This window comes from Pristis pectinata, chromosome 8 (assembly GCF_009764475.1).
Source record: "Pristis pectinata isolate sPriPec2 chromosome 8, sPriPec2.1.pri, whole genome shotgun sequence".
Classification (NCBI taxonomy): Eukaryota; Metazoa; Chordata; class Chondrichthyes; order Rhinopristiformes; family Pristidae; genus Pristis; species Pristis pectinata.
In genome coordinates, this window is record NC_067412.1 from 77193360 (window position 1) to 77216455 (window position 23096).

The following is a 23096-nucleotide window of genomic DNA, read 5'->3' on the forward strand; positions in this document are numbered from 1 at the left end:
AGTCAGTTACTTCAAAAAATACATACATGTTTAAAAAGATTCAGCTAAAGTGATGATGATGATTTAAGACCCAAACAGAACAAGTTTTGAAGCAAATTTTAGCAATTAGACATTTTCACTAGCGAAAGATGAAGAGGTGGAGATACAATACATGCTTTCAAATTAGGATATGGGTGAAATAGAAAAAAAACCTAATTTTGAACAACAAGCATTGTGTTAGAAAGCAGCAGGATTGCAAACATTTTCACCCCAGATGGCAAAGAACAAGCCAAGAAGCTTTATCAACTAAATAAAAGGTATACTAAGCCACATAAAGATATTAGGGACAAATCCAAAATACTATGTTAAAAATATTTGGTTTTAGCATGGAGAAAAGAGGGAGAGGAGTTTAAAGAGGAATTCCAGTGCTTCAGCCCTTGGCAACTGATGGCACCAATGGCCTTTTCTCATTGTGGATTTCATTAATATTGGCCCAGCACCATACAAAGTCACGCATTAGGCAGGCAAAACACTAACAAGCAGTGCTTTAGGCACCAGAAAAAGAGAACTCCAAAAAAACCGCCATTTCTAGCTCTGTGATGTTTCCACAATCCAGTGAACTTCATTCAAGCCAACACACCCCAGGTCGAAAATATCAAATGGGTGAGGCATAACCATCTTTCATTTGGTCTTGGGCACATTTGCCTAGCGGTTTTTTCCAATTAAAAAAACACTACCTTTTGGAAGCAGAATCACATCATCCCCTCAGCATTTAAAGCACAAAAATAAAAGACAGACCAGCTTGTTTAGAAGCTTTAAATGATGCACAATGAAAGACACACAACACGACCTGAGAGAAAACGCCTTGCTGCAGTTCTACCTTAATCCCTCGCCTGGGTTTGAATCACCTGACAAAGCGGCGCCGCCATTTTGGCGGCGAGTGCCCGAGAAACCGGAAGCGGCCGGCCCGAAGGGGCAGGGAGGGAGGGAGCTCCGAAACCCTCGCCAAACACCGCTGGCCTTCCCGTCAAATACCCCCAAATCAGATATGCTTGAAAATTCCACCTGCTCTCTCTGTTAGCCGCGCTAGTTTTTTCTCCCCGAGGAAATAAAACCCATTTTTTTTTGTGGAACAATTCGATCTCGCTCACGGAAAGGGGCATAAAATTTGTTGAATCCGATAAGTTTTTTCTTCCCCCCCCTAAATTCAAGTGTCTTGTCATCGCTTGGTTTTTGTTTCTTGGGGGTGGGGGGACCGAGGGGTCCTGAAGATTTTTTGGAACATCTTCCGTGCTATTTTGTCGCCGTATTTGGTCAGAGTGTAGCGTCTCTACCCAAAGGAGGGATCGGATCATGTCGGGCCAGTCGATCACGGACCGGATCACCGCGGCCCAGCACAGCGTCACCGGCTCGGCCGTTACCAAGGCGGCGTGTAAGGCCACCACACACGAGGTGATGGGCCCCAAGAAGAAGCACCTTGACTGTGAGTACTCGAAGGCAAAGACGAGGGCGGGGAGTGCAGTGGTGAGGACAGGCCTTCCAGTTCCCCTGTGACCCTTTTTTCCCTCTCATAATTATTAATCACCGTGCATTTCTGAATTCACTAGCTATTGAGTCAAACCTTACGTGAAAGATTTGTGGAAAGGCAGAACAGCCCTTGGTGAGTTACATTTCACCAGTACTTGGCTGAGTCTTCATCCATAATTTTTCCTCTGTACATCTCACGAGGAGGATCAGACTCTGCGATGTGGCAGTGTGATGTGTCCTCGGTGTGAGAATACCTGAAGTTGGGCTGTTTCTGACGGGGTGAGAATAAAACTACACCTGCCACTCCAGCCATTGTGATCTGGAAATCTACTTTCAGAGTTGAATTTTTTTAATATGTATCTGATACTCTGTATGGAAACGTAGCTTCATTTACTTAGCATCTTCTCCAGTGAGTTGCATATGAATGTTACTGTCCGATAATTTCGTGACAGTTAAATTTTTAGATATTAAGGCAATCTCGGAAAACGGAATTAGGGCAGGAAAATGCCACTGAGGTAGATCAATGATCTTATTGAATGGTGAAGCAAGCACAAAGGCCAAATGTCGTCCTTTTTCTGTCTTTTCTGTTCTTTTGCTATATTTCTATGTAAAGTAGAACCTAGGTATTCCACTATGCAGCAGACAGTGATATAGCTCAACTAAAATTGAGGCATTTGTGAAAGTTTAATTGTAGTCCTAACACCATTACCACTTGTCATACAATTGAAAACTAAACTCAGGTTCTTCTACGACAAGACACACTAGTACAATACATCAAAATTTATGTTTAGCAGAACAAGAGTCCTGTGCTTGTGCCCTACACCATACAGGCCAATGTGTAATTTCCTGATTACTTAACTACTTGCTTACTTGCACATTTTTGATTTTTAATATAAATTGTCTCTCCTATTGCCCAAAATTCATGAATGTGTGTTTGGGAATTGGGAGAAAGTCTTTAGACAGTAATTGCACAAAACTACCTAGTTAAAGATGTGACAGACAGCCTGGGGAAATGTTGAAAAAAAATGTTTCCATTATAGGAAGTGAAGGAAGTAATCCTTTTGGAAAGGAAGTTTGTGTTTTATGTAATTCTAATAATATATTGTTAGATAGGTATTTAAGGCCCTTTCTTGACTGCAAAGAGGACTCTCCCGAAGAGTCTGGAACCAGGAATCGTAAGCTCAAATTCAAAGTCGAGTTTATTGTCATATGCACAAGTGCAATGAAAAACTTACTTGCAGCAGCATCACAGGCACATAGCATCATATAAGTAGTATTCACTAGAAAAACATAAATTAAACATAAATTATGCACAATTTTTAAAAGATAACACAATTAGATAAAAAAACATACTCAATTTTAATGCAAAATGATCAGAATGTTCTTAATGTTGCTAAACTGTAGTGGTGATTAGGGTTTTGCTGGTTGGTTCAAGAAGGCATCTGTACTTCTTGCCCAATGGTAGCTGTGGGAAAAAAAAATGGTATGGTCGGATGGTGGGGATCTTTGATGGATGTTACCTGCTTGAGGCAGCGCCTCCTGTAGATACTACTGATGGTGGGAAGGGATGTGCCCATGATGTATTGGGTAGAGTCCACCATTCTCTTCAGCTTCTTGTGTTCCTGCGCATTCAAATTGCCATACCAGACCGTGATGCAACTGGTCGGGATTTAGGACTGAAATGACAGTTCTTTTCATCAGAGGGTGGTATCTTTAGAATTCTATACCCCGGAGGGCAGTGAAGGCTCAGTTATCAAGTTTATTCAAAAGAGAGATCAGAAGGTTTCTGGATATTAAGGGAATCAAAGTTATATGAGAATAATGCAAGCAAATGGAGCTGAGATAGAAGATCAGCCATGATCTTGAATGGCATAGCAGTCTAGAAGGGCCTACTCCTGCTTGTACCTCTTGTATTCTGTGGTATGATGTTATAGCTCCCTTAAAGTATGATGCAAAATGATGTGTAGATTTGTTTAGAGAGGAGATTGCAGTGCATTAGTCTTCTTAATGAAATAAATAGCAGCTTTTGTTTAATATTATAAATATGCAATTAAGAGGAGAAATTGTGAGTTCTGAATTCCAGTTCACATTGCAAAATTTAATGCCTCAATTTCTTTGTTACTATTTTGTCTTTTACTTCCTCTTCCAGCATAAACAAAAAATAGAATTTCATTGGTATAACAAAATATCATCACTGTACAATGCTAGCTATAGCTTCCTGTCCCTAAAGAATCTGTCTGATCTTGGTGTTTCAAGAGTTTTCTACTTCTATTTCATTTTTTGCAGTATCTGCAGAATTTTATTTAGTTCACCAAAATTTTCTCCCCGAAAATATTGCTCACGATTTTTGCAATAATTGGCCTGTGTAAACTTATCAAGGTTGCTGTTGGTTGTGTGAGCTTAGTAGAGAGAAAGGGAGAATGCCTCATCGGGGGGCAGGCAAGCCAGCGCACCCTGATATATAATCAGTAGCAATTTGACTGCAACAGCATAATAGCCAACCTTGATTCTGTACTTGACTAACACTAATATCTTTGAACACTTTTACCACGCCATGTGAGGGAGCTGGCCAAATAAGATTTTTTTTAGGAAATAATCCTGGGAACAGTCAGAAAAGTGTTTAATTCCAGTTGTTTCAGGTTCTTGATGTATGTCTGACCTTTACTCTGAAATTAACTCTTTGTATCCTAATTTTTGCAGCCAGTCAGCTGATATCTTACTAAAGACTAAAATACTGCTGATAGTAGGAAAAAACAATAGCAGAAAATATTTAAAATTCTTAGTTCACATAGGATAAAAAGAGAAAGGGGAAAAAATATCCTTTCTGGTATAGTGCTTTGTAGAACGATAACTTTATTTTTGAAAAACTAAGGCATATCAGAGTTATTAAAAATTTTTTTAAAAACTGAATGCTGTGTTTTCTAACTTGAGTGGTGGAGCTAGTGTCTTCTTAAAATTTCATGTCTTGTTTGCTAATTGTTAAACTGCACCTCAGATTGCAATCAGGGCGTAATAGAATATATAAAATCTACTGAATGTCACCAGTGAGGTAATCTACAAATCTGTAGCACATGTATGCCATTCTTCCTGATATTGCATGCTCTTCTTATTAAGCACTGTATCTAAAACTTAATAATTCTGCTGTTACCACATGTTAATGAAGGTTTAATTTTGACATCTTTGACCTAAGATTGCATTGTGGCATAAATAGTTTTAAAATAATCCACTGACAAGTTTCCACTTGGCAGGCTGGTCATGTGACAAATTGGATTCAAAATTGACATTGGCAGTAATCAATTATATGGGCTAAACTGACAAAGTTTGCAAATTAATCAAGATTTGGTTGAGTGGTTGATGGTGAGGAAGAAGGGCTGAGACTGCATGAAGATTTAGATGGTCTGGTCAATTGATCATGATAGGGTCCAATGGAATTTAATCTTGAAATGTGGATTAATGTATTTGGGAGGTGCAAGTGGCAAGAGAATATATAATGAATGAGCACTGTGTGAGACACAGATCCTTAAAGGTAACATGACAGGTCAATAAGTTGGTTATAAAGGCATATGAGATGTTTTCCTTTGAGATGAGGCATTGAATATAAGAACAGGGTGGCTTTGTGAGAACTGTATGCAGTGCTAGTTAGATCACAGCTTGAGAATTACATAAGGTTCTGGTCACTGCATTACAGGAAAGATACGATTGTATTGGAGACGGTGCAGAGAAAATTGCTCTATACTTGAACAGCTGTGTCCTGCAGGGCTGAATAAGTGCAGGAAGGTCAAATTAGACTGAAGAGCCCTTTTTTGATCAGCACTGAAATGACGGACTGAATAGTCTCCTGCGTTATATGGTCCAAGTCCATACCTCTCTGAAAGTGGCAACACAAGTAGATAGAGTGGTAAAGAAGGTGGATGGCATGCTTGCCTTCATCACTAGGAGCATAGAATATAAGAATCAAGAAGTCATGATGCAGTTGTATTTAAATTTTGGTTAGGCCACACTTAGAGTATTGCATACAGTTCTGGTCGCAGCATTACAGGAAGGATGTGGAGGCTTTGGAGAGGGTGCAGAAAAGGATGACCAAGATGCTGCCTGGATTAGAGGGTATTAGCTATTAGGAGAGGTTGGACAAACTTGGATTGTTTTCTCAGGTGCCTGGAAAGCACTGCCAGGGGTGGTAGTGGAAGCAGATACGATAGCAGCGTTTGAGATACTTTTAGATAGTCACATGAATGTGCAGGGAACAGAGGGATATGGATCATTTGCAGGCAGAAGGAATTAGTTCAATTTATCACCATGCTCAGCGCAGACATCGTGAGCTGAAGGACCTGTTCCTGCGCTGTACTGTTCTATGTTCTATTGTAAATTTTCTGTGACTTCAAGCCGTACATGGTGTGAAACTCTATTGCATTAGAGATTAAACAAAAGAGAGAGAGCTCTATGTTCATCTTATTAGGGGCTTCACAAAGCAAGATGCTGCACAGCTCGAGGAAGGAATTTGGAAGGCATTTATAGTTGCTTACTTGTGAGTAAAGGATAGGAGCATGATTAATGAAAGTAGGTATCACTCTGAAAGTGGTAAACGTAAAATAATGTTTTCCAATGTTGTTTTAAAATGGAAGAATTGGGTCCAAAGTTCCAAAGAGTTTTCTTGTTCAGAAATTAGTTGAGATGAAGACCCACACTCAACGTTTCAGGAACAGCTTCTCCTCTGCCATCAGATTTCTGAATGGTCTATGAACCTATAAACTTTACCTCATTATTCCTCTTTTGCACTATTTATTTATTTTTGTAATTTATGGTTATTTTTATGTCTTTATGTCTTGCACTGTACTGCTGCTGCAAAACAACAAATTTCACGACATATGACAGTGATAATAAACCTGATTCTGAGGTGATGATGCTTTGAAAACTGGGACGAGCTTGAAGGTACCAAAATATGAAACTTGATGGATGGAGATGTAAACTGTCATTGTCCAATAAATGAATGATCATAAGATTACAGAAAAGCTGTAGTTTTACTTCCATGTATACCAATGAATTCAATGGAAAAGATCAAGGAGATTTTGAATATTATTGTCGATGGAAATCAAGTTGAACCTGAAGGTAGCAGAATCTGCAATGTGGAATGAAGTTAGTGGTCATTTGGTGAGGGAAAAATAATTATGGCCAGTTGGTGCTGATTTCTAAAAGACAATCAATACTTGACAATGGAATATTTTGGAGAAAAACGTACATGAAAAAATGCAGTAATTATAGTTGACATACTTTTTCAAAAAAAATTTTTTTTAAAAATTATGTACTACAGAGGGACTGCAGTGAAAATTCCTGACTTTTTCCTGGAAAGGTGGATTTATTAGAAGAGGAGAGATTGAGTAGGCTAGCCCTCCATTCTTTAGAGCTTTGATGAATGGGAGGTATCCTCATTGAAATCATAGAATCATAGAGACATACAGCATAAAATGTACAAAATTCTTTGAGGGCTCAACTGAGTTGATATAGGGAGGACGTTTCACCTGGCGGAAGAGTGTAGAATCAGGGGGCATAATCATAAAATAAAGGGTAGTCATTTGGGACTGAAATGTGGAGAAATTTCTTGGGAATTTTTTGGAATCCTCTACCTACGGAGGACTGTGAAGGTTCAGTATTTGATTTCATTTAGAACAGATTGGATGTCTGGATATTAGTACAGATCTCTCTGATTAGCAAACATTCATTTATAAAACCTTTGTTGTAACAAAGGATGTTATTTAATTTGCTGTAAAGGTTTTGTTTGTTGCACTGAAGGGTAGGGAACACATGGGAGGTGAATTTCAAACAGCTCTGTGAAAACTAGTAACATTAGTGGTCTTAATGATTGGGTTAATGGGAAGGAATCTGAAATAAACAAGCTGTTTAAAATGGGGTAAAACCTGAGGACCTGTGCTCTTCTATCTGGTAGTGATGGCCATCGGATGAATGACTTGTAAGCTTCAGCATGTATGTTTTCACCTTGTCAAAATGGTTTGCTTTTGATTTATTGCATCCTCACTGTGAGGAGATCAACTAGTTTCTGATTTTGTTTTGTTTTGACATTCATGGCAGCTAGTATCCCCTATGAAAATTAAAAGCCAACTGTGCATGCCTGTTTTACAGTTTTTTTGCATAATAAGTTCTTTAGGATCTTAATCCCTTTACTAACTGGAGAAACCTTGATTACAGGAATCAACCAATGTGGGATAGGGCAGGAAAATGGTGTTGAGGTAGAAGGTCAGTCATGATCTTATTGAGTGGCAGTGTACGCTAGATGGTCTACTTCTGCTCCTGTTTCCAATGTTCTTCTTTGATAAGGTACAGGAAGGGGTGAGGGTGGTGGTGGGGGGGTGGGGGGGGGGGGACATCTTTACATAAAGCAGAGAAATCTTAGTGAATAGATGCTTAGGTTTGAAAGTTGAGGATCAATGTTGTAAAAGAAACAAATGGGAAGTTCTCTTTCCATTGTTGATGTTGTAGATCTTAGGCCAAAACTGTCAATATTCTAAACTGTTGAGGTACCACATTAGAAAAGGTTTTATGTAGATTTTTTGGATGCACCTTGGCTGATGTTCCCTTGTTCAAAATGGTTAGTTAGTTTAAGCCTAGAAACTACAGGCTGGTGAGGGAATCAGTGATAGGGAACTTGTTGGAGAAGATTCTGAGGGACAGGATTTATGTTCACATGGAAAGGCAGGGACTGATTAGGAGTCAGGTCAGTTTGTGCATGGAAAATCATGTCTCTCAAATCTGATTGAGTTCTGTGAGGGAGTAACCAAGGAGATTGATGAAGGTAGGGTGGTAGTGTTGTCTATATGGACTTTAATAAGGTTTTTCACAAGGTCCTGCATGGTATGTTGGTTCAGAAAGTTAAGGCACAAGGGATCCAAGGTCTGTTGGCAGGCTGGATCCAAAATTGGCTTGGTGATAGGAGGCAGTGAGAAGTGGTGGAGGAAGTCTCTAACCAGTGGTGTAACACAGGGATTGGTGCTGGGATCTTTGTTGTTTGTCATGGAAGTAAATGACTTGGATGAGAATGTTGGTGGTCTGATTAGTACATTTGCTGACAGCGTGAAAATTGATGGAGTTGTAGATAGTGAAGAAGGTTGTTTAAAGATGCAATGGGACATGGATCAGCTGGAAAGTTGGGTTGAGCATTTGAAGATTGAATTTAATCTGCATGAGTGTTAGGTAATACACTCTTGCAGGTCAAATTCTGGTAGGGAATAGAGAGTTAATGGCAGGATCCTTGGGAGTGTTGATGTACAAAGAGACTTTTGGGTGCAAGTCCATTGGTCCCTGAAAGTGGCAATGCAGGTAGATAGGGTCATGAAAAAGGCATTTGGTATGCTTGTATTTGTAGGCTGAGGCATTGAGTATAAGATTTAGGATGTAATATTGCAGTTGTACAAAACATTGGTTACACTGCACTGTACTGTGTACAATTCTTGTCACCACACTACAGGAAGGATGTGGTAGCAATAGAAAAAGTACAGAAGAGGTTCACCAGGATGTGACCTGGAATGGAGGGCTGTAGTTAAAATGAGTTTGAGGGTGGGTTTATTGCCATTAATCTACAATAAGGGGTGATTTGCAGAAACCAATTAAACTGCCAGCATGTCTTTTGGGATGGAGACATAACTGGAGTACCTGGAGGAAACCAATGGAGAGAGAATGTGCAAACTTTGCATGGACAACACCAAGGATCCTTGGAGCTATAAGACAGCAGTGGTGCTGAGATGAAAGGAAGGTCAGAAATGGCATGACAGCTGTAATCTGGAATTTTCTCTTGGAGAAGTCTGATTGCTGGGACTATTTAAAATTTTTAAGACTGTAATTGATAAATTTTATTAGATAAGGGTATTTACAGATACAAAAATCAATTGGGTAAATGGAGTTTGACAAATTAATTGAATGAAAGAACAGACTTGAAGGCCTGTTCCTGTTTCCTTTACTCTATTTTCTTAAGCATTTGCATGTCAGAAAGCTGAATTAATATTTTTCTGTCCTTTGCTTGAAAACTAACTACCAAGCAAAGTTGTTGAAAGTAGATAGATGTCATTGGAATAGTACCAGCTCAAGAGATTGGTGCCTTCCAAAGACAATGTAGGATATTATTGAGAAAGTGGGAATGGGGATAACTTTATAGCAAACCTTCATTTTTCCTGTAGGTGATTTCATGCCTCTAAATCCAACATTGTGCATACGGGTGTTTCACATGTTGTAATAGGAACTTTGAACCTGTACCTATCCACATGATGGAATTACAGAGTGCGCTGATATCTGGAAGTTGGACAGTGATAAGTTCAAACTACGTATGTAGCTTAGAGTTGCACAACCATATGTTGTAGGGATATTAGAACTAAGGAGAATACAACCTAATTTCCTTGTCCATCTGAAATGTGATAAAGCATTTGCAAATGAGTTGCGCAATCTCAACAATTTTTATGAATTTATTTTACATATGTGTGGTGTTAATGGCCATTCCTATTTCCCTTTGTGAAATTGGCAGTGATCTGCTTTTTAAACTGCTGTACACCTTATGCTGAACGCAGTATTTAGAACAAGTGATGATGAAAGAATGCAGTATATTTCCAAGCCAGGCTGGTGTGTGACCTGAAGGGGAGCTTGCTGGTGGCAACATTGTCATGAGCCTCCTGCCATGTCCTTCTGTGTAACAGAGGTTGGGGTTTCAGATGTACAGTTTAAGGAACCTTAGCGAGTTGCTACAGAGCATGTTGTAAGTGATACAGACAGCAGCCATTGCTGAGCGAGTGAGTCCCCAGCATGATGGATTGGGTAGCAGTAAATCTCTCTAACTTGTTCTGGATAGCGTTGAACTTCAAAAGAGGTTAGACTCATTCCATGGTGCTCCTGTCTTTTGTATTGTCGATGGTGGAAAAGATTAGAGGAGTCAGGAAGTGCGTCATTTTCTACAGGGTATTCAGCCTCTGACTTACTTTCTTAGGTACAGAACTTGTGTTGTTAATCTAATTAAATTTCTGGCCAACAGTGGCCATCAGTATATTGATACTGGAGGTTTGGTGATGGCAATGCTATATAATGTTAAAGGGGTGTTGGGGTGGGTGTTGCTTAGGCTCCCTTTTGTTGCCAATGGTCATTGCCAAGTGTTGGTGTTATGCAAATATTATCCATTGCTTATTTGCTTAAGCCTAAAATTGCTTAGATCTTCTTGCATTCAAGCACAAACTGCTTTGTTATGTGAAGAATTATGAGCAGGATTGAATGTTGTGCAGTCATTCTGACCTTTATGAAGGGAAAGTTTTTAATAGAGCACCTGAATATAGTTGGGTTAGGGTTCCTTCCTTGAGGGAAATCTGCAGTGTTATCCTGGAGTTGAGATGTTTAACCACCAAAGCCATCTGTTCAATTTTATCAAGGTTTCTTGATGCTAAACTTGGTCAAGTGTTGCCTTGATATGAATGGCAGTCACCCTCACCTTCCTTTGAAAGAAGTTTACTACTTATGTACATATTAGGATCAATGTTGTAATGATACCTGGAGCTCTCACTGAGCAACAGTGACTAATTTGTGATCATGTAATGTAAAAACATTCAAAGATGTTTTCAAAGATATTTTTCAAAAGAAGAGTAAAAACTGATTATCAGTGATGTTGTCAGAAGTGACTAAAAGGTACAATAGATAGCTATGAAGCAAAAGACTTAAGTGTGGGAAGTAGGGAACTTATCTTGGGGTATTTGCATATAACTGAGTAATGGGCTTGATTATAGTTGACCTAGCTTGCAGTATGCATATGCCCCTGTCCTGGGCAAGCCCCATGGACACATGGCCCTGTGTGTCTAATTGAATTCAAGGCCATGTCATGCCATACATCGAAGTTTATCTACTTGCTCATCGTTTCTTTCTCCATCCAGATCTGTGTCCCCATACAAATGAATTATGGCTGTGCCAGGTGTAAAATTGAAGTGTTTGTCGCCCCTGAGTTCAATGTAATGTGGATCCTCCCCGGGACCACCAAATTCTTCCATGGCCTGCCCTTTTATATATGAAAATAATTTTCCAGTGGCTTGTCCTTCTAATTGGGAGATGCATTTGAAGAAACCCTATCTAGTTGCTACAAACATATTGTAGATGTTCAGACTATCTTTGTGGAGTGAGTGAGTGAATCTCCAGAAAGTTGGATAAGAAGAGCTCTAATTCTGCTCTTGCATTCATTCACCACGACTTTGGCCTCAACTCTTGGCAGGCTTGCCTTCACCTCTCAAAAACTGTAGCTTTGGAATCTGTAAACCTGTCTTTGCATACCATTTTTGTTTGAGAAGGCATTCTTTTCCCACCTTCTGTTTATCTGTCGTAATGTCTTATTCTTGTGTTTGGTAATATGATTTTTTAAAAAATCTACTATGTTTTGATGAGCTGCCATGGGAAGTTTTACAAATTTTCAAGGCGCTTTATAATGGCGGGCTGTTGTTTCAAATGGGAATTCCATACCATAGGACTGAACTGTCTTGAAGGTTTGTCAATTTTGTTAGAGGTGAAGCTTGATGGAATCCTTGAGTGTTTCAGCACAGGACAAAGGGGTGTAGGTAATCAGAGGGAGCCTGGTAAAACCTGGAGGATTGTGGATGTTTTCTCTCTGTTGGACACAGCTGGCTTTAGACAGAGCATTTGTATTAGAAAGGAAGTTTATCATCCTTACCCTTTCTGCTCTAAGTGTGATCCCAGAACTACAGTATTGTGCTTGACTCTTGATGGTGCTCTGAAGTGGTCTAGCAAGTGACAATGGCCATTAAATGCTTATGTTGCTTGTGCTAGCTATATGTTCTATAAATTCTTAAAATTGATTATGGTCTTTCATTTAGACTTAGTCAAAGTACCATGAAATGTCTCTGGTTCTTAGTCCACCATGGAGACAAATTGTACTAATTATGCTTTGATTGTGCTTAATTTTGTTCTGAATGTTTTGGAATTCATTGCACTTCAATTATTTCCCTTTATTGCTATATAATTTTTCATTACTTTCCCCTCCCTGCTGTTTTCTGTTCATCCTTGAGAATGTTCTTAATCACTGCATTTATCTAAGGCATGCCCTACTTTTTCTGCATTAAATCCACCTACCCTTTAGTGGAAAATCAAACAACCCTTCCTAATTTTCCTCCACGGGATCCTTCAACAACTCCTATATTCTGGATTTTCTGACAGTCCCTATGAGTCCCTAAATCCTGGTATGCCTTTCCAGTTTTCCTTCAGGTTTTTAGATTTTTGTACATCCCACCCCCTGCTCCAGTTGTGTTCTCAAATTCCATTATTACTCTCGTTTCTAGCTTCCCACAGGTTCCCTATTCCCTAACCGCAGACAGTTACTACAGCCTATTATCTGCAACATTGTTCCTATCATATCTCACTGTACTGTTTGTTTTGAGACCCAAGTAAAAGATAAAATTAACTACTTAGTTAAATATGAAATGGTGATCAAGGCCATTGTTTTGCAGCTTTTCTGAAAAAACAAACACTGCTAATATTCAATACATTAATTAAAAACTCCATCTTGCCAATTTATATGATCTGATAATAAGAGATGAAATGTAGCATTATTTCACTATCAGTCATGACACAGGAAATGCACAAAATACACTCGTATTTTTGTAAATGTTTTCCGCACAATGAAATTTGCGCAAATCCATTTAAGTTAAATTTGTAATATTACGTTGGTGCCTTAATGAGTGGGGTGTTCTGTTCAGCAAATAATCAGATCTGAATGTAAGATTATTGAAAGGGATGAACATACACATTTTTGCATGATCATATGGAGACCTATATCAAATTGCGAACATGGGGGAATATTCAAATGGTGCTGAATTTGATTTCCAGGTCTACCAGTAATGTATTGCTCATACTCTAATCTCGTGTTTCACAAAAACTTAATTTGCTGAAAATGCAAAATTGTCTCCTATTCCGTATATTCAAATAGTGTTTTCATTTTTAAAAAAACCACATCTTAGGTTGCCACCCTCAACAAGCTATTCAACCATGGACGATAACAACCAACATCACTTTCATCCAGAGATGTATATAATTTCCTGCATTGGATACTTGGTATTATTTGAGAGTAGAAAAGTTTTGTTTGCATAACCCCCTAGCTTTGGATGCTGAGGCCAATTGTGCCCCAAATTTACTTTTATTAGACAGATCAGAAAATAAAGTTATAAAAGGAAGATTTGGGAAGGTAACCAAAAACTTGTCAAAGGTGGGAGTTTAAAGGAGATGGTGCAAAGGGCTATAGGGAGGGGATTCCAGACAATAGGACTTGGGTAATTGAAATTCATTCTGTGGCACAGGAGGCCAGGGAATTCGGAAGAGGCCGTAGTCAGGAACAGAGAGTACACAATGTCAAAAGAGCAATAAGAGGCTCCACATATGGGAGCATGGCCATAAGAGAATTTAAATGTGTGGGTGAGAATTTTAAATTTGGGTGTTGTTGATTTAAGATGCATTATGAATTTCAATTTGTTAATGCAACTAATAAACAATCATTCAATTATAGGAACATATTTAGTCTTGCTGTTTCTGGTGCACAATCCTGTATTTCCCACTGAATGACATGTACAAACTTGTTTGCATTTGATTAAATCACAAACGTGTGTAATTATCAAGATTACCTGATACTTGGTACAAGAGTCCTTGGGAATTCATTGTGATCTGTTTGTTTTATACTCTTTTGGAGATTGGTTAGGGTTTGGTCTATGTCCAAAGGATTCTCTGCCATGGCTTGATTTCAATGGCAAGCCAATATTATTGGAGGCATTCCACTTATGGGGAGCAGATTGATGAAGATGGAAATACTGTGCCCAAGTATGACTTTGGACATGGAATGGGGTTAAAGAAGTGGTGGTAGCGTGAAAGGGCTGAATAGATTGAGGATCTTTTGAATCTTTTTGAGGGAAGTGGGGATAATGACTTCAGTTTTAAAAGGATTGAGCTTAGTAATGGGATAATTTAGGATAGCACCTGGCATGGTGAGTAGCTTAGTTAGCTAGGGAGTTGAAAGTGGATTTGCTGGTGATGATGAGCTTTGGAAATGGTATTATGGGTCAATGGGTTTAAAGATTAGAACAAAGGTGAATGGTATAAAATTTGGCTTTGTCTGAAAGGAAAATGCTGGCAATGGGGTGGTTGTGAATATGGCAGATGCAAATAGGACTGTCTTAATCTTAAAATTAAAATCATAACGCAGCACTATGCAGTCCAGAGTGGGATTACTATAATTTTAAATCATAGTGACTGCCTATTTCTTCAATCCATTACCTATTCCGAGAAAGCAATGAACTTTTTTGTTATGTATTTGAAAGAATATGAATTCTAACTGTGCTTCATCTCAATTCATGCGTGTCTATATGAGTGTTTATCAATGGTAAAATAAATTTGTTTATATTAAGCAAAAGCAAGTATGATCAGTTTCACTATATATGCTTAAGTTAGAGCAGCTTTTTAAAAACCTTGTAAGTCATGAAAATGTCCTTAATTTGGACAAAAATCCATCATGTTTTGCACAATTAAAATTTCACCAGAGTTCAGACTATATGGTTATATAAAGAAATGGACTCATAAACTAGCAGAAACATTTTATACTTGTTTGCAGATCTTCAGTGCAGAATTGCCAGTCAAAATGCATTGCAAAGTACCTGCGAAATCACCTCCGATTTGAAACTATTCGTTCATTTCCATGCAAAGTTTTTTGACCAGTGATGACTATTGACCATGGTAGCCTCTCAAGTCTTTGACCAAGCTAATGTATCCTCCTTTGACAGTGTTGATTTCCAACACAACCCCACCATCCCAGTAAGAACACCTTGGAAATCCTTGGAGCATTTTCTATGTGAAAGACGCTATAGAACTGCAGAGTGTTGCGGTTGCTTAGTTTCCAATGTAAAGAGTGGATTTTGAGGGTGTAATTTGTGTCTGAAGAGGAGTAGGCGGCGTGAAAGTTGGAAAAGCTCTCCTGAATTTAGTGAACAAATAGAAAGATGCCTTTTAGAATCAGTTTGATTGGAGGGCTTAGAATACATTTCTAATAATAAGTGTGCCAGATTTGTGAAAACCCCTCTATATGGAGGGATGAGAGATATAGTAGGAAAGGTGCGTTTTTATTTGAGGGAAGCAGAAATTGAAATGAATTTGGAAAAAAAGATCATCTTGCCTGGGGTTTGACTATATTGAGGCTAATCGGTTAGTAGTTCAATGTACATTGGTTTAGATGGAACAGAGATTATAATTGCTGCAGTGGTATGTGCTGTCAAAATAACATTTTCAATATGCTTTCATATGTCTGAGAGAGGTATTTAAGATGGTTTAAATGAAATTAAATATTTGTTAGAAATATTATTAAAAATTAAATATATTAGTTAGATGTGTTTCTATTTAAATTCAAATCTTTAATTTTAAAATAAAGATGAAAGGACAAACCATGTACCTTTTTCACCAAGATTGGCAGCCCTATTCAGATGAATGAGGTTAAGCCACATATGTCAGCCATTGCTACTTTTAAGTTGAGCAGCCACATACAGAATGACAAGGCTGATGAGCTGCCCGCAAAGAAGACTTCACCAGAGGTTCTGTTCTGCACATGCAAAAGGAAAGTACACCAGCCCATTGTTGCATTAGTTACAAAGGATCTGGTTTAAAAGTGTATGTGCCTTCTGATTTGCCAATCTTGAGTGCAGATGTATGAATTGACCTGTTTCTTGTCATACATGGTAAGAGTGATAACCAGTCTACCATCATTTCTAAAAGGCAGATAATTCAGAAACAATTTATTTCTTTCTGTTGTTCAGTTCTTATATAGCAGTTGCATACACTAAGAATATGGTAATGTAGTGTGTTCCCTACTGGATTGGTTATAATAGAGATGCAGAAACATAGAAAGGAGTATTTAAAGGCCACTAGGTCCTTGAGCCTGCTCTGCCATCCACAATGTTTATTACTGATCCTCTGTTCCAATACCATCTTCTCTCTCTCTCCCCATTCACCTTGATGTCTTTTGTGTCCAGAAATCTACCCTATGTTCTTTGACTTGGCTTTCTATGCATTCTGTGGTAGAGAATTCCATAAATTCAAAATCCTCTGTGCGAAAACATTTCTCATCTCAGTCTTAAAGGTCTTGCCCCATATCCTGTAACCATGGCCCCTAGTTCTAGTCCCCAAACCAGGGGAAATGTCCTCCCCTCACTAGCAAATATAGGTCCAGTTTACCCAATCTCTCTTTGTATGACATTCTTGCCATTCCTGTATCTGCCCTGTCAAGTCCCAAAAAAATGTGGTATGTTTCAATGAGATCATCTCATTTTTCTGAATTTAAGAGGTCTGGGCCTAGTCTGCTTAATCTCTTCTTGTAGGACAACCCCCCCACTACTAATTAGTCTGGTGAATCTCCATTGTACTTGGCCTACAGCATGTATTATCCTTTCTTGGGTAAGAAGACCAAAACTGTACAGTACACCAGGTGTGGTCTCACAAAAGCACATGTAATAGTACCAAAACATCCTTACTATTTGCTGCTTTAACTACATGCTGCACCTGTATGTTTGCTCTTATTTGCCTAGTGTACGAGGACACCCCAGTCCCCTTTCTATATCAACAGTTCAAAACCTCTCAACATTTAAGTAAAATTCTGCCTAAGTTTTTCCTAAGTAGTGGATAACTTCACATTTATTCTCCTTTATAGTGTATTGCCATCTTTTTGGCACTCAACTTGTACAAAATATCTTGAAGCCTCTTTGATAATTTATTTTAGCCTGTTATATGTAGATTAAAGTAACCCATTATTACTGTAGTACTCTTTTTACAGGCACTTCTAATTTCCTGTTTGATGCCATCCCTTGCAGGTAACTCCCACCAATGCTTTGTGCCCCTTGGTGGTACTTGGCTCCACCCAGACTGAACATGTTGAAGAAATCATTATTCTTTTTCGCTATTGCTCAGTTTTCATCCTTTATTGATGATGCTATCCCACCACCTCATCCTTTCTCCCTTCCCTTCCTAACTAAAAATAAATGTTGTTCATTGTACCTGACCATACTTGTGCATATTACGATAAACTCAACTTGATTACCCTTCAGCTCCCAGTTTTGGTCATCTTGTTGTCATGTCTCCAGTGATGGGAATTACATTGTATCTGGTTACATCTATTTACACTATTAATTTGAGCACCTAATTATGAATGCATTGTGCTTTTGTATATTGCAAGTCTAGATTTTTTTAAACAAAATATTTTAAGACACTAACATTTTTTGTACGATGGCCCTTCTCTTTTTCTTACCAAGGTCCCATGCACTCATTTGTTTGTATTTCTATTCCTTCCTGGCAAAATTTGATCATTATTCCTCTAATTTTTTTCCTGCACTTTTTTTTTCTCTTCAGCATTCTGGGATTCCTGTCTACTGGTAAACCTGTCAATTATCTAATCCAACCTATGAACTCCCCACAAAAGTAATCTAGCTAGCAAGCAAGTCTGCCATCTCTTAAGAAAACAAATAGATAAGCTTTGATAATGAACTGCTGTTATAGAAACAAATATATTTTTTAAAAAAAGTATGTTTTATCATAGGAAAATGTGCTTGACAAGAAGGTGATAAGACTAAATAATACTTGGCAAAAAAGGGCATGTTTGATGAAAGCATTTTACAGAGTGTTGTAAATGGAGCATGGAGATGTTCCAAAGTATGTTTAATCTCACTCACAGGCTGGTATTTGGTTGACATTGGTAGAGGCCAAAAGTAGGATATCCAATGAACAGCAACAGTGATGAAAGCAAGCAGGCTGAGCGTCCAATCAAATTGAAGAATCCTCACAAATAGGAACCTGGAAGTAGGGAAAAAAGCCATTATTGACAACAATTTATGAATTTCCATTCTTAATTGCACGTGCAGATGCTAGAAGTTGTTGTCAATAAGTTTCATAATCATTTCAATTTCTGTAGTGACACTATTGTTTTTGGTTTCTGCCTCCTCCATTCCTTGCCTGCTCAATTCCTGACGATGTCTGAGGTTAAGCTTGGGTTAAATGAGTAATGTGAGCCTTTGGTGTCTGATTTAATCTGATCTTCTGACCACTTGTCAGTGCTATTATTGAGACCATCTAATTCTGTCTCCTAACCTTACTCACCTCGACCCCAATCCCTCAGTCATACCTTTGTCACCCTTAATAGTCTTGTCTGCTTCCCATTTTCTAATCCATAAATGTTATTATCTATATGTACCAAGTCCTCTTCATCTATAAGTCCTGCTCTTATCATACTTCCTTAAAATGCTTAGAATTTAAAGGAAGTATGATAATTTTAAAGCCTTCCATGGCATTGTCTTTAACTGTTTTTTAATCTCCTCCAGCCCTTCATTCTTCTGAGTTACCTGCACAAGCAGTATTTCCAACCACTTGCACTCACAGATTTTAATTGGTCCATTTTTGGTGGCTGTGGATTCGGCACCTAAGGCCCCAAGCTCTAAAATTCATTCCCCAGATCTCAAATTTTTTTTCTCATTTAAGGTGCTTCTCAAACCTAGCTCTTATGCTCTGATATTATTTTTAGATTTTGTTTGATAATGTCCTGTGAATTTCTGCGAGATATTTTACATTAAGCTCATGATATAAATGTAGGCTGTTCCTATGTCTTTATTTTGTAAGGACGTGTTCAGAGACACATAGTTACAATTCTAGTAATATGTCAAATATAAGTAAAAAAAACAAAACATATTGAATACGTTGAAATAGCTGTATGTTTTCTTCTCATTTATTTTCAGTGTGTGGATAGTGTCTGGAAGACCACAATTATTGCTCCGTAATTGTCCTGAAAAGCTGATGAGCCTCACTGAACTGCTGCAATTCTTTCAGTATAGGAGGAGGTCATTAATTCTTTCTTGCCTGTTTTATCACTCATTTTGTGGCCGGTCTGCACTTCAACTCCATTTATTTGCCTTTGATGCACTCCACTTGCTGCACTGAATTATCATAATCTATGTTTCTTAGTTTTGAAACCTCTAAATGTCTGGTATCCATGGCCTTTCTAAGTGACAGTTCCTGCCACACCTTATGTGGCGCAAATCCTTCTGGATTTTGGTTTTGGATTGTCTAATTCTTAGATTGTTTCCCTTTGTTCTTGATTTCTTTCATTAATAGCTTATTCATATCTACTTTTCTAATCCTTACATTTTCACAAACTGGATCAAATTATCCCTTAATCTCCTAGCCTGAGGGCAAGTATATGTGATCTTTACTCAAATTAATCCTCCCATAACTTATGGTTGTGGATGCCCCCCCCCCCCAGTATTGATGGACAATTTCAAGATACAGTATGGAAGAAATGGTGCTGTATTTCAGTGTCATGGTACTGGTCACTTGTTTCTGAAATCAAGAGGTGACTGGTTTTCCTGTAACATTGCTGTGCTGGTTCGTCATGAAGAAAAGAGGTGCTTTTGAAATAATTTTGGTGGTGTAGATTCCCAAACTGCTTTTGTTGTGCTCCACTTCAGAGGTTTGTTTCTTCTACCCACTTCCACTCTTTCCCCACCACACATTCTCCACTCTGAATAGTTTTTAATTCAATATTTATGATTATTGTTATAATTGGACTACCAAAACCCCACCTCCCTCTCCTGCCTTTAATTTAGCACCAGTTGTAAACTCCTAGTTGTAAACTCAGGTTCTACATTCTGCACTATTCAAGGGCTATTTGAATAGTGTTGATCTTTTTGAGGACTGTTATTGATTGTAGTTCTCAATCCAATTTTCTACATTTGCATCTCCGTTGGTTCATACTGGCTGTAAAAGGATTCCTTCAATACTACCAAATATTTTGCAATTGCATACTTTGGAATGAAAAAGGTGGTATATTTAAATCAGTGCAACTAATATTTAGCTACTGATCACACTTGTCTGTTTTAAATAATACAGTGGCATGCAAAAGTTTGGGCACCCCAGTAAAAATTTTTGTTACTGTGAATAGTTAAGTGAGTAGAAGATGAACTGATCTCCAAAAGTCATAAAGTTAAAGATGAAACATTCTCTTCAACATTTTAAGCAAGTTTAATGTATTATTTTTGTTTTGTACAGTTTTAGAGTGAAAAAAGGAAAGGAGCACCATGCAAAAGTTTGGGCATCCCAAGAGATTTGAGCTCTCAGATAACTTTTACCGAGGTCTCAAACCTTCATTAGCTTGTTAGGGCTATGGCTTGTTCACAGTCATCATTAGGAAAGGCCAGGTGATGCAAATTTCAAAGCTTTATAAATACCCTGACTCCTCAAATCTTGTCCCAACAACCAGCAGCCATGGGCTCCTCTAAGCAGCTGCCTAGCACTCTGAAAATTAAAATAAATGATGCCCACAAAGCAGGAGAAGGCTATAAGAAGATAGCAAAGCGTTTTCAGGTAGCCGTTTCCTCAGTTCATAATGTAATTCAGAAATGGCAGTTAACAGGTACGGTGGAGGTCAAGTTGAGGTCTGGAAGACCAAGAAAACTTTCCGAGAGAACTGCTCCTAGGATTGCTAGAAAGGCAAATCAAAACCCCCGTTTGACTGCAAAAGACCTTCAGGAAGATTTAACAGACTCTGGAGTGGTGGTGCGCTGTTCTACTGTGCAGCGACACCTGCACAAATATGACCTTCATGGAAGAGTCATCAGAAGAAAACATTTCCTGCGTCCTCACCACAAAATTCAGTGTGAGAAGTTTGCAAAGGAACATCTAAACAAGCCTGCTGCATTTTGGAAACAAGTCCTGTGGACTGATGAAGTTAAAATAGAACTTTTTGGCTGCAATGAGCAAAGGTATGTTTGGAGAAAAAAAGGGTGCAGAATTTCATGAAAAGAACACCTCTCCAACTGTTAAGCACGGGGTTGGATTGATCACGCTTTGGGCTTGTGTTGCAGCCAGTGGCACGGGGAACATTTCACTGGTAGAGGGAAGAATGAATTCAATTAAATACCAGCAAATTCTGGAAGCAAACATCACACCGTCTGTAAAACAAAAAGCTGAAGATGAAAAGAGGATGGCTTCTACAACAGGATAACGATCCTAAACACACCTCAAAATACACAATGGACAACCTCGAGGCACAAGCTGAAGGTTTTGCCATGGCCCTCACAGTCCCCTGACCTAAACATCATTGAAAATCTGTGGATAGACCTCAAAAGAGCAGTGCATGCAAGACGGCCGAAGAATCTCACAGAACTAGAAGCCTTTTGCAAGGAAGAATGGGCGAAAATCTCCCAAACAGGAATTGAAAGACTCTTAGCTGGCTAGAGAAAGCTTTTACAAGCTGTGATACTTGTCAAAGGGGGTGTTACTAAGTACTGACCATACATGGTGCCCAAACTTTTGCTTCAGGCCCTTTTCCTTTTTTTGCTATTTTAAAACTGTAAAAGATGGAAATAAAAAAGTAATCTTGCTTAAAATATTAAAGAAAGGTGTCATCTTTAACTTTATGTCTTTTGGAAATCAGGTCATCTTTTACTTGCTTAGCTATTCACAGTAACAGAAATTTTGACCAGGGGTGCCCAAACTTTTGCATGGCACTGTATATTCTACCATTTGAATTAATTGGGACAAAACATTAGTAATTTGTTGGACTCCATTTCTGATCTTGGAGGCAGAGAACACTGTTCTATCACTGCACCATCCTGTTTTGTCAAATCTATAAGAAGCAATCTGATAACCATGACTAGAGCTAAATGGTTAAAATTCTAAAACAAAACGAAAAAATGAAATAAGCAACATCAAAAGATTATACACTTATGATATGGATTTTGAAATTTTGCTCAAGTGGTCAAATAAGTATATTTTTAGCTTCAGCATACTATGTAGAATTCATGGGCACTGAGAATATGTGTCATTTATTTCACAACATTTGAGTTCTTTAACTCAAACTCAGTCAAGTATCCCCACTTGTCAGTTTTTAGCATTTATACTACATTTCTGATACTAATGTTGTTCCAGTTTTCAATGTGTCCCTTCAAAAAAAAATAGAGAACATGTTTTCCTACTCTGCTGTCAGTTAGTCAAAAGCAATTGTAACATCAAAGAGCCAATCTTTCAACAATTTCACCTTGCATAAGATCACAAAGTGCTACGTGCAGCACAATAATAGGTAGCAGCTTATTAGATGTATTTAGATTAGTGCTGGAGTGCACAATAGTTTGTATATTAATGCTCAAACACACATACAAAGTTGGATATAGACAATCCTTCCACATTTTGCATACTATTTTGCAAAATATATGCACCTTCCCTACACCACATTACGTGCAATGCAGCACAACTGAAATAGAAACAGGAAGTCAGTAGACCACAGCGATTACCTTATGCTGAATAAAATGAATGACAAGTTAGTGTATTCTGGCATTGGTTGAAGGCCAAAAGTTGGCCAGAACGTCAAGGAGTACACTATTGTGTTCTTTGAACAGTGTCACAAGCTCAGTAGTTCTTGGCTAGCTCATTTTCAGATCAGGATTCCCAGACTTTAGTGAATTCACAAAATAATTGATGAAACAATGTTAATATTTGTTTTATCAGCATGTGATTAAAACTTGTAGGAGTTTTGCACTTGCAAG

At 38.3% G+C, this 23096-nt stretch overlaps 1 protein-coding gene across 4 annotated transcripts in view; it reads left to right on the top strand.

Moving 5' to 3' along the window:
- The first annotated feature begins 921 nt into the window (after nt 1-921).
- The window catches only part of LOC127573260 (phosphatidylinositol-binding clathrin assembly protein-like), an 86814-nt gene continuing 64639 nt past the window's right edge, over nt 922-23096 (top strand). For 3 of the 4 annotated variants that reach the window (XM_052021302.1, XM_052021303.1, XM_052021305.1), the window contains exon 1: nt 938-1462. In XM_052021302.1, the coding sequence (XP_051877262.1) occupies nt 1333-1462 (130 nt within the window). In that variant the 5' untranslated portion in view covers nt 938-1332. Of the gene's footprint in view, nt 1463-23096 lie in introns of all 4 variants that reach the window. The other variant, XM_052021304.1, reaches the window with a different exon arrangement.